This window comes from Lagenorhynchus albirostris, chromosome 15 (genome assembly GCF_949774975.1).
Source record: "Lagenorhynchus albirostris chromosome 15, mLagAlb1.1, whole genome shotgun sequence".
NCBI classification, from domain to species: domain Eukaryota; kingdom Metazoa; phylum Chordata; class Mammalia; order Artiodactyla; family Delphinidae; genus Lagenorhynchus; species Lagenorhynchus albirostris.
The window spans coordinates 40,735,689-40,747,977 of record NC_083109.1 but is presented as its reverse complement, the minus strand read 5'-3'; the positions used below and the strand labels follow the sequence as shown (position 1 = coordinate 40,747,977).

The window sequence follows — 12,289 nt, the reverse complement described above, 5'->3', positions numbered from 1 at the left end:
AATTTTCTGATGTGAGAGTGCTGTGATTATATTAAAACAACAAAAAAGTGTCCCTACCTTTTTAGAGATGCATGCATAGGCACACATACATATATTTACAGATAAAGTTGATAAGATATACAGGAATTGCTTTGAAACGGTCTGGGAGAAAGGTGCAGGGAGCACTGATATACATGAAATAAAACTGACCATCATTAACTGTTGAAACTGGGTGGTGGGCACAGAAAGGTTCATTACAGCACTCTATTTTTATATATGTTTTTAAATGCTCATATTAAAGTTTGAAAAAAATAAAGAAAAAAGAATTGTCCATTGTAGACTGTTAACCTCTGAGGCATTCTTACGTAACATACTGACTGAACACACCTACACATGAGGCACTATTCCAGTTGCTAGAGACACAGATATAATAGAGAGACAAGCATTTTAAAATTCCCTACAACACAGCAACTGACAAATGAAATAGAATTATTACAGAATTGCTAACACAGAGGAAGAAGTAATTAGAAGCATATAATTCCAGAGATTTACTAATAGTAGTTGAAAAATATAAACATGAACAATAAGCAAATGGGGTTTTTTTGGTAATCATCTCCCATTCTTTCCTCTGCTGATCCCTAGTTCTCCAATATTAAGAAAGTAGTAAATCAAGGGGCTTCCCTGGTGGCACAGTGGTTGAGAATCTGCCTGCTAATGCAGGGGACACGGGTTTGAGCCCTGGTCTGGGAGGATCCCACGTGCCGCGGAGCAACTAGGCCGGTGAGCCACAACTACTGAGCCTGCGCGTCTGGAGCCTGTGCTCCGCAACAAGAGAGGCCGCGGTAGTGAGAGGCCCGCGCACCGCAATGAAGAGTGGCCCCCGTTTGCCACAACTAGAGAAAGCCCTCGCACAGAAACGAAGACCCAACACAGCAAAAATAAATAAATTAATAAACTCCTACCCCCAACATCTTCTTTAAAAAAAAAAAAGTAGTAAATCAAAATAAAAATATTATCTACTTGCTTCCTCTTTTCTGCACATTGATTTTTATATTATTTGGCAATTTTTGGTTTCCTTTTGTTAAGAAAACTTAAAATTAAAATTATGACAAATACATCTGGCTACTACTCCTCTCATTATTATTTAACTTTGTTACAATAAAATAACAAGAAGCATTTAATTAAAGTAAAAGAAAACTGAGCAAAGTTAAGAAAAAAACTTATTAAACAATAGCTTGAGAACGTTCCATGTAATCATGAATATCAAGGCCATGACACATGGCCTTCTATAAAAACATAGGTAATAATGATTAACTACTAAATTTAAAATAGGCATGTTGTGCTAGCCCAATAAATAGTATTCCTTTCCTACAAATCAGAAACTATATGACACAGAATTATAAACAGACTTCTTTTAAAACTTAGTTTGAAATCTCATACTTAAAAGATTAAACTATTATAAATATCAATACCTATATATATATATATACATTTATAAGCAGTGGCTTAAACACTTAGAAATAAAATATAAAAATGTAACTTTACAATTGTCCTTTATCATTTTTTAAAGATTTATATTTTTAAAGGATCTTTCAAACTAATAAAATACTAAAACTCTCTTGACTAATATTTTAGTGTAACTGAGTACTGGGTAGGTAATGCTGCAACAAAGCACTATGAAAGATACATATAACGCAAAGAAATTAACAGTTATTACTTATAAAATGAGTCATTCCATTTCATGAAAAAAAGAAGAGACCAGTCACCAATTTCCAGGTCACAACAGAGAGAAGCAAGTAACATTAGATGGAAATAAGACATTGTTTAATAGAAACACAATTTTGAGTACACCACCTAGTTCCTCATGAAGAACTTTCAAGTTCAAAAAAATATGAAGGAAAGAAACGAAATATAGAGAGCAGTTGTAAACCACTGTAAAGCTCATATTGGGAGAAAAGATTAAATATACAGACTCTTGTTAGGGAATAACAATGTGAGGTGTTACTCGATGTATCGTCTCTGATTAGGCAGAAATATTTTGGGCTGTGGCTATCTCTGAAAATATCCAACTCTGAATTCTCTAACCACCCAGTTCAACCCTACACTCCCACGTGCTGAATATTCAAATAGAAGCAAACAACATAAAAAGGCCAAGCCTCTACACAGAGGTGAGCAGACCCAACACTGGGCAATGCAGCCTGGGTATCACTATTGCTTTTTCAATTATTCTGGCAACAACAGAAATCTACCTCTATTTCAGGAGGCAAAATCTGTTAAAGAAGATCATCAGGTATTGCATCCTTAGAAAACTGACCACCTACAATAGCAATGAAGAAAGAAAATCAGATGAATGAAGCACAAGTGAAAGAGAGATTCACTTGCCACAAAAAGTGGAGCTGAAGTATTCAATATCAGCTTCTCATAAACAAAAGAATAAATAACAGACCCAACCATGAAGAGGCATATGGCCCTAGTTCAGTCAAGGCCCAGAGATCTGTCCTTTTGATTTATATTCTTTTCATTACACAGCACTACCTTCTCTCAATGATGTCTTAATTAGCCCATTATTAAAACAACTGCATTTACTGAAGACACTGGGCAAGCAGGTCAGACGTGTACATCCCAATCAGCTTGTTCAGTGACCCCAACAGAACCTGGGATACAGCCACTACCCCATTTGCCCAAGGTCACACATTTTTCCAGGCAGAGTTAGCTCTAAAAGAACTCAAAGGCTTTGCTTTCCCAGAAAAACAAAATTCCCTCTAAAGCCCAAACACTCAGATAAGCATGTTCTCTTCACAGACACCAAAGGCTAATTTGGCTGCTGTTTCCCACAGATTTTGTCCACAGGAATTCCACGCTAGTCTTCTTGTTCCGGGTCCATAGTATACTCTACAGTTCCACCAATCTAAGACCACAACCTGTGAAATTAGAATGTCCTCAGTCCCTTTCATAAAATTATCTTTCTTTTGAAACATTTATGTATTCTAAAAAGCACCCTGTTTCTTCTTAAATTTCACATTCAGACTATTAACACCAATGAGTGTTCATTCAAAGATAACATATTAAACTTCTATTAAATCTATTATGTTGTTTTTATAACTGTTCCCATATACCTTTTCAATACTTAACAGTTCATTTATATGCTAACACATATATTTTCCGTCAAACTATCTAGAGTCTCATCAAACCATAAAAACTTTGAGAGTGAGTAAATTTTACCATACAAATACTTTACCAATAGCACATCATACAAAATATATACTCTTCTTTAAATTATGTGAAATGTTATTTGGTTTTTCTCTATCCTTCCTAATATACTATCTTTCAACTGTATCCAATCCTGAAAATAACTTGAAGAAATGCGATATATATGAACCAAATCAAAACAAACTCAAAAGGCCATCTCACTAAAGCAACATATCCCTAATATCATTTGCTCCAACAACTACTGCAGAATAGTTTTTTTAAAGTATCTATAAAAAAGTACATAATATAAATGTGGTATATCTCCAAACATGAATTATGTTAAAATAATTTCTTAAGTTTAAATAACACAGAGTAGATTGCTAAAAGCAATTAAATGACAGCCGATTATTTCATATAGCAAAAATGACATCTCTTTATTAAATGCCAGGTATTCAATTCTATCAATAATTGTCCTGCAGAAGTCATAAATCAATGAGAACAGTATCTACTTGAAAAATGTTCTGAGAAACTTACCATCATTTTGACTCTTGCCCTTCATCTCCTCTTTCCATGATGGGATGGTGTTCAAGGGAACATAGTCCCTTAGGTATTCTTTGCGTCTCTCCTCTACGGTCATCTTCAGCAAACGTTCTTGCAAAATAAAAGCAGAATCTCCATTTGTATTTAACTTTTAAGTTCAGGAATTATTTTACAATTTAAATATTAACCACATTAAACTAACCAAAGAATTGGTGTGGCCTTGAAGAATACCAAAATCAAATCTAATGACTCCATATTTGAGTGTTAAAAGGTGTCAAATTAATACTACATTAGTAGGGGGGAAAATAAGATCTAAGCCTGATGAGGAAGACGTTCTTGTGATAGTCCAAGAAAGAAGTAAACTCTTTTAAAAATCTACTGACAGTCTACTATGTGCCAGGTGATATGTTTATACACTGCAGGTACAAAGGTGACCTTTAACTTTGAGGAGTTCACAAGACATAAGAGGATACGGATAAGATAAAAAATAATAGCTACATAAATACAAAATCCTAAGACAAATAAGTACAAATGCTAACAGCACAAGAAAAGAAGCCACCAAGATATTTACTTAATTCTACAATGCCATCAAAAATAAAAGTGCCCTTTCAATTAATAATACCATTGTGGAGGTGATATAAACAATACTTTAAGTATAAATCTTGATTATAAGATTAAAACATTTTAAACACTTTGAAGTAACAATAGTTGATGTTATTTATAAAGAACACACTGTGTGCCAGGTACTTCACATGTATAATTTTATTAAAATAATCCTCCCAACACTCAGCAAAACGGATAGTATTATTATCCTGATTTTGCAGATAGGGAAATGAAGCACATCAAAGTTCAGCAGTTTGTCCAAAGCAAGAGAGCTTTCCATTAAAATCCACTCAGATATCTCCATTAGTAAAAAACTATAGCCTATACCATTAGACACCATACTGTACTACCTTCTCAAGAAAAGCTTCCCAAAGGAGGTGACATGTATGCTCGTTCCTGAAGGACAGGTAGAATTCTGCCATGAAGAGGTAAGAAATAAGGATATTTCAGACTAGTAGAGCAATGTAAACAAAGATAAGGAGATACGAATAGTTTAATGAAGCTGCAAGATATGTTACGAGGAGGGAAAGTGGCCACAGAATTGAAAAGTAACTAGACACATAAATTAAAACGAAAATGTACAGGAATCTGTATACTATGCCGAGCTATTTAATCTTATTCTATAAAGTACACCACTAATAGTCAAAGTTGACTATTCATATCCTAGAAGGTACATAAAATGATCCACTAGGATACGGGGGGAAAAAACTAAAAAATTCTATTTATTTCGAACTTAAGGAAATAAATTAGATTTATTTACAAATAAATTAAGATTTTCTAATATTCAATATATAAACTGACACTGGCAACCTCACTCATTCTGTATGTCAGCTGTCATGTATCATATATTTACTTTACCAAAGATCGCCACAATGTAGAGCAATTGACAGTCATACTCTCACTCTCCAATTCTCTTTCAGCATATTACAAAGTATTGTAGTTTAGATGAATGGATTAAAGGACAGCATCTAGTTTTAGGTAATCTAACCCTCATAAAATAATCACTTTAAAAGATTCTTTCACAGAAATAAACTGCAGAAAGTATTAAGGTAAGCACAAGTGAAAAAATGTTGGGCAACCAACATTTCTCCCTGCTCCTAGAACTGGCTTTTCTTCAGCCACAATAGGAGACCAAAAAACAAGATTTTCATCAGATGTGATATATTCAAATCACAATACTACAATACTCAACACTATATTGAATTTAAGATGCCTAGACCATTCAAGTTGAAAACAAGAATCTGGAACTCAGGAAAGATCTAGCCTAGAGATTTGGAAATTATAATCTAAAATTCTAGGCCTACAGGAAATTCATTGGGGAGGGTAAGACAGGGGACCAAACCTCAAACAAACAACATTTAGGGAGTGAACACAAAGAGGAAAAAAAATGAAATAAAACTTAGATGTCACTGAAGGTACAAGGTGAATCAGGGTCCCACTGAAACGGAAACCAGCAGAGAAAAGAGTTTTAATGAGGAGAAAAGGGGAAATCTTGTCAATTGCTACAGAAAGATCAAAAAGAATGAAAATTAATAAGCCATGGGTTTTTATCAACTGGGTCAAGAACAACACTGAAAAGAGAACAAAATGGTTAACAGCTCTGTCTGGATTCTAACACCAAATCATGTAAATCTATGTGATCTTGTATTACTTAATCTCTCTATGGCTCAGTTTCTTTTTCAGGTAGTTGGTAGGTATTATTCCCAACTTACAGATGAGGCAACTAAGACAGAGAGGTTGAATAACTTACCTAAGGTTCCGCAACTAGTAAGCAGTACAACTAGGATTCAAACCCAGGCAAAAGGTGTTATAAGTTCTTGACCTTAAAATACACTACCTCACAGGGTTGTTGTGAGAATTAAATGAGATAATCCAAGTAAGTTACTTAAAATAGTGCTGGGCACACAAACAGGACTCAAATAGTAACTATTTTTATATGAGTACCATCATCATTGTTATTACTGAATGATTTTAGGAACATTAGTTTCCTTGGAACATAACTTGAGATCCAGGAGATTTTGAGGGACTGAGGAAAAGAAGGAAAGTGAGAACAGCAACTCCAAGGTGAAGCCCTGTGGAAGGAAGGCTACCTTCCTTGATCGTTGTTATAGGATGAGGAGAGGAACCCAAAGACACTGAGAAACTAAACATACCCAAAAGAGAATAAATGATAGTACAAGATCTCAAATAATACAGATGAGATAAAGGGCACACAGAGAGGGGTTAATCCTTAGAAACAAAGATGAAAAGTGCTTCCTCTAAAAGAGGAAGAAAGCTGAAAGAACAACAGACATGTAAAGAAACAAAAGAGACTATGGAAAATGTTAGGGCTGTTCATGTTATATGACATGTATTTTCTCCGTGAATTAAAAGGCAATGTCATCTGTTTAGCATACGAACTTAAGGTCTTGATGGAACAGGAAACTTGAAGGGAATGGTAAATTTGAAATAATCACACGGAGGAGGAAAAGTGACGACTAGTGTTTACCAAAGCACTACTAAAAAAGTTCAGATCACTAATATGGAAATACAGCAATATCAACGATCAGGATGAAAGATATTACGGAGCAACTTGTATTTTCAGTGAGTCTCAGAAGTACATATGGGAATGCAACCTGGCCTCTGTCATTCCATTTACTTAAAAGTTTAAGTGTGGACACTTAGGAAAAAAAGAAGATGAATAATAAGACAATAAGATAAAACACTGAGAATTTAACTTTCAGTACTTCAAATGATAATACACATTGAGTGGTTCTGAACTAGGGCACAAAATATTAAATCAACACTGTTTATTTAACCTATGTGGACTTGAGAATTCCTTAGTTATTTATTTAAACGATGAAACATACTGGGGGACACAGTCATATACACAGTTTCTTCAGCTTTACACAAAACTTTTCCTTAAAGAATGTTTCACCTTTGCAGATGTGCTTAGTAGATGGTATACTGAGTTAAAATATATTTAAAGAATGCCTTGACATTTCAATGAGGTGGATAAGCCTTCCTTTAGATTTAAATAACAGGTACAAAAATATGATACCACCCTCTCCAGTACAATTCAGAAAAAGGTCACGCTTTCCATCAGCTTCTTAATACTAACTACTGTCCTGGAAATCCTCACCTCCTTCTTGATGGTATAACATATGGGTTTATATATATATATATATATATATATATATGTATATGCATATATATATATGTTTATTGAAGTATAGTTGATTTACAATATTATACGTTACTAAATATTCCAAAAATAGATATCCTGATAAGACGCTGACACACTAAAAAGTCTTCAAGTCACAATAACTTTCTCTTTTAATGCAAAAATATGTCAGTTTTGGACAAAAGAAAATTTTACTTTGTTAACTGCCTTCTTTAATTGTGCATTTGCTTCTCTGTTTAGATAATATTAATTTGGTAATATTTTCCCCTATTATTAGAAGTAAAAGAAGAAAAAAAAATCAAGACATTAAAGTTTTAAAAATGCTTGCTTATGAAAGTCCAACAGTGTAGATGTTAAATGAAGGAATCATTGTAACATTGTTACTTTAGGAACATTATTATGACAGAAAAATATAATAGTTCTTAAGTAATCGCTATAATTTCATCAATTATTCATGTATTGAAAACAATCTCCATGTTTTCCACTATTTTGCCTTCATTATTATCAATAATACAAACCTAACATTTCAAGACCATCAATAAAAATGGGCATAAAAGATTTTTCAGTGTTTACAAGGTAAATCCTTGTTGAAACTCAAATAACTTCTATTGCGAAAACAAAGCAAAACTATTTTACGCTACTTTATATATCAGCCTATTATTCTCAACAGCATTTGATTTGCGACACCAAAATTTAGTTCTATATATGTCCATAATCATTAAAACATAATTAAATGGCATAGTCTGTCAATATTTAAAGACCATTTTAATTGGGTCGTTCAGTTATGCTATGTTAAATCTTCCCAGTAGTTAATGTGAAAAAAAGTCCCTCCTCATCCCCTTCCTCATGCATTGTTTTAAGTAGGCCCCTACATAAAGGATTTTTTTCCCCATATTCACTCCCTTTCTTTCATCCACTGTTTGGCCTTATTTATAAAGACCAGCAGTTGCAATAAGAATCCACAGATTTTAAAGAACTATTATCAAGGAAATTAACTTTCACTCTAGTCACCCCTTTATCCTTGTTCTATAAAAAAGATGAGATACTTAGGAGAGATTTGCACTTCCCTCACTCGACCTCACTCCTGATACAGAGCAGTAGCAGTGCGAATACTTTTTACTACATTTCTGTACAATCAGCTGCTAAAGAATTTTTTTAAAAAAAGGAAAGAGAAAAGGAAGGAAGGAAGGAGAAAGAAGAAAGAAAGAAAGAAAAGAAAAGAAAAGAAAAACTACAGAGACTCAAGTTTTACCTTGGAATATTCCCTAACAATGATGCCAGAGAAAAACAGGGAGGGAGATGGATAAAAGAGGGTTGGGTCGCACACCTCTGCGTCTCATCGACATCAGCGTCCCCGTCAACCTGGCTGATCTGGATAAACTTTGATCTGCACGAAACTCAGGCATGGGCTCATTCACAGAGAGCGACATCAGTCTCATACTCTTACTCGGAGCAACTTCAGACTATGAATGGGGATGGAATCTAGAGGAAGTCACTGCAGAGAAAAGCCCATTCAGACTTCTCTGACTGCACTTAGCCTCGCGGACAAGACCCACTCGTTTTAGGTTCCCCCAAAGATCCAGGTTTCAAAGTCACACTGCGGCGCAGAAACAGGGGCCCTGGCTGAACACCCGAAGGTGGGGACGCCCAGCCAGCGGATGGGCAGGAGACAGGGGACAGAGGCGAGGAGTGAACGTCTGAGGCTCGGCGGGCGCGAAGCAGCAGCAGCAGCTGCAGCCGCGGTGCCAGCTGGTGGGCACGTATTCGCGGGACACCCGGGCCGGGAGTCCGAAAGTCCCAGCTGGGGTCCGGGAACAGGGTGCGGGGGCCTGAACAAGTTGTACGGAGCCCGCGGGCCGCCGCGCGGCGGTCCGCGCCGCTAGCGGGGCGAAGGTGACCGGGCGCGGCGGGCGGCAGAGAGGGGCGTGCGCCCACACGTGTGCTAGCGGCAGGTACCCGGGGGCGGCGCGTGCACGCCGGCGTGCGCGCGCGTACGCGCGTGTGTACACACGGACCCGCCAGGGAGGCGGCACCGGCCAGCCGGGCGCGAGGCGGGAGTGAGGCGGAGGGCGCCGCTGCACACACAGCCCTGACTCCCGCCCCCACCTCACCCCACCCCACCCCCGCCCCCCGGGGCTCGACGGGCCGGTTACCTTTCTCCTCTCTCCACACCTTTTTCTTCTTGTTGCTGGGGTACATGTTGCTGTGGGGGTGGCTGGCTTTAAGCTGCAAGTTCCCCAGGCTCACGGGCAAACAGGGTGTATGCGGAGTGGGAGGGGTGGGAGGGGGCGCTCGGGAGGGAAAAAGTGTAAGAGGCTCCGGGTCGCCGCTCGCCGCTCTCCAGTCGCCGCCCTCCTCCCTCTGTACGCACTCGGTTCCGGCTCCCACCTGCCTCAGCCCCGCGGCAGCCACCACAGCAGCACCTCGGAGCCTGTCAACTAGGTCACGCCTCGCGCTAACCTAACACCCGCGCAGGCCCCGCCTCCCAGCCTCTAGCCAGCGCCGCCTCCCATTGGCTGCACCGCCCGCCGCTCTCCGCGTTCCAGCTGCCGCGCGCCCCGACTTCGGCCCCAAGGCGCACGCGCAGGCGCAGGCTCGGGCCCGACGCCGAGGACGTTGGGGAGCTGAAGGGGGCGGGGCCAAGGCTCGAGGGGGCTGGAGGTGGCTCACGACTGGGGCGGGGCGTGGGGCGGCCCCGCGGGAGCACCGTGAGGCGCTGGGCGCTTCCTTGCGGCTTCGCGGCGCTGGGAAAACCCGAGGGCGTGGCCTACTGGAAGGGCCAGGTGCGCCAGGTGATTGCGCGCTGACAGGGAAAAGCAGGCCTGGAAGAAGTGGAAGTGGGAGGAGATGTAAGTCAACAAGAATTGTATACTTTCACTGTCACCGCCCCGTCTGGACGGATTTTACCGGATAATCTGAAGCTTTCCTCTTGGTGGGCAAATATAACCGAAAGAAGTGAAAGGATTAGGAAATGGTTCCAGACCATATACAATCAGCTCCTTGACCTTGTAGTAAAAATTATGTATTTCACTCGACTCCGGTGAAGTCTGGAAAGAACAAAAGTAAACTGAACTACTCAAGGGTTTAAGAACCGGGGAGTAGTGGGCAACCAGAACCTTATACTGGAAACGGAAAGAAGTCACATCAAAGCAAGTTCAAGTGGGTGTTAACCAGAGCCCGTCATCTTATCGGTTTTATTCCCCCACCAATTGCTTCAGTTAAGGCGCTAGTCTAAAGGGCTCGCTTGAATCTGGGCAGTGCTAGTCTGCAGGTGATCTGAAAACCCGGCTCCGTTCGAGTCCACCATAGGAGTAGGGTGACCTAGAATTTAGAGGAAGTTTGGTAACCCCATCCCCAAATTTATGGTGTTTCTAAATATCACACAAGGCTGATTTGGTGGATGTGGTGAATCCACATTTATTTGACAATTGGGGTGCTGTGTTATCTGTGTTGTACTTAAGCCAGGTGTGTAAGAGCAAATAATTATTTGGAACAGGTTTTTAATAATAAGAGGAAGGAAGGGGGGCCCTTAAGAATTGTAAAGAATGAAATGTTTTGAGTAACAGGACACTCTCATGAGGATGATTAATAACAGTAAGATAATTTTGTTAATTTTGACATTGTTTCTGCTTCTGTTTTTCTTTTAATGCTGTGAAGTACATAAAAATTTGTTTGAGAGAAATAGGGAAAGCTTCAAGAAGGAAGTGACATTTGAGCTAATAATGAAAATATGCACTCATTTGTTGGCAGTGGAAATAAAAGCGGGACTCTAAGGCACATTACCAAGGTAGTATCAATAAAACTTGGTAATGAAATAGATTTGGGGAAGAGAATAAGAAAGACAAAGAATCTAGGGTTTCACGGTATAGTTGAGGAAAATAGCAATATTAATAATATTTGGCAATACAGGAGCAGTTTCAGATTTAATGGGAAAGATATTGAGTCCTCAGTTAGAAATGCAAAATGCAATGTGTGCAGGAAAGTGCATTATACTGGGCACCTTCTCTTCTGTTACAACAGAGAAGCTGTTTCCACCCCAACCCAGAGCCAGTTCTTCCACCTGTGCTTTCTTTCTTTTTTTAAATGTTTATTTATTTATTTATTATTTTTGGCTGCGTTGGGTCTTTGTTGCTGTGCGTGGGCTTTCTCTAGTTGCGGCGAGCAGGGGCTACTCTTTGTTGTGGTGCGCAAGCTTCTCATTGCGGTTGCTTCTCTTGTTGCGGAGCACAGGCGCTAGGCGTGCGGGCTTCAGTAGTTGTGGCTCGTGGGCTCTAGAGCGCAGGCTCAGTAGATGTGGTGCACGGGCTTGCAGTATGTGGGATCTTCCCAGACCAGGGCTCAAACCCCTGTCCTCTGAATTGGCAGACAGATTCTTAACCACTGCACCACCAGGGAAGTCTGCCACCTGTGCTTTCTTAGAAGAACTGCACTACTGATTATCCTTTATCTCATGTTGACTCAAAGAACTGGGACCATCCATCAACTTTTAAACTTTCTCAGGTTTCTCACATGTTAAAATAAATAAAATAAAAATAAATACAAATGCCTCCCGTGACCCCACACTCCTACTGCTAAGGGAAGTTACTTTCCAAAGTAACTTCCTCCTTTCCAAAATGTTGTCAATTTTCTTGTATCCCACTTTCTGCTCTTCAGTCCACTCTAATCTGGGTTCTATCCTATAAATAAACTTAAACGGCTGTTACTAAGGTAATCAATGGCCTTCATGTGATATTTAATGGACATTTTTCAATCTTTCTCTTACAAGATCTCTCAGCAGCATTTAATAGTATTAACCTCTTATTCCTCCTGACAGCA

The 12,289-nt window shown here is 39.2% G+C and overlaps 1 protein-coding gene across 1 annotated transcript in view; it reads right to left on the bottom strand.

The window, feature by feature from the left end:
* The window catches only part of MACROD2 (mono-ADP ribosylhydrolase 2), a 1,952,988-nt gene extending 1,943,127 nt beyond the window's left edge, over positions 1 to 9,861 (bottom strand). Inside the window, exons 1-2 of the mRNA XM_060124328.1 lie at positions 9,628 to 9,861; positions 3,703 to 3,819 (exon numbers count right to left, since the gene is read on the bottom strand). Coding sequence (XP_059980311.1) covers positions 3,703 to 3,819; positions 9,628 to 9,673 — 163 coding nt within the window. The 5' untranslated portion in view covers positions 9,674 to 9,861. The remainder of the gene's footprint in view (positions 1 to 3,702; positions 3,820 to 9,627) is intronic.
* Between the last annotated feature and the right edge of the window lie 2,428 nt (positions 9,862 to 12,289).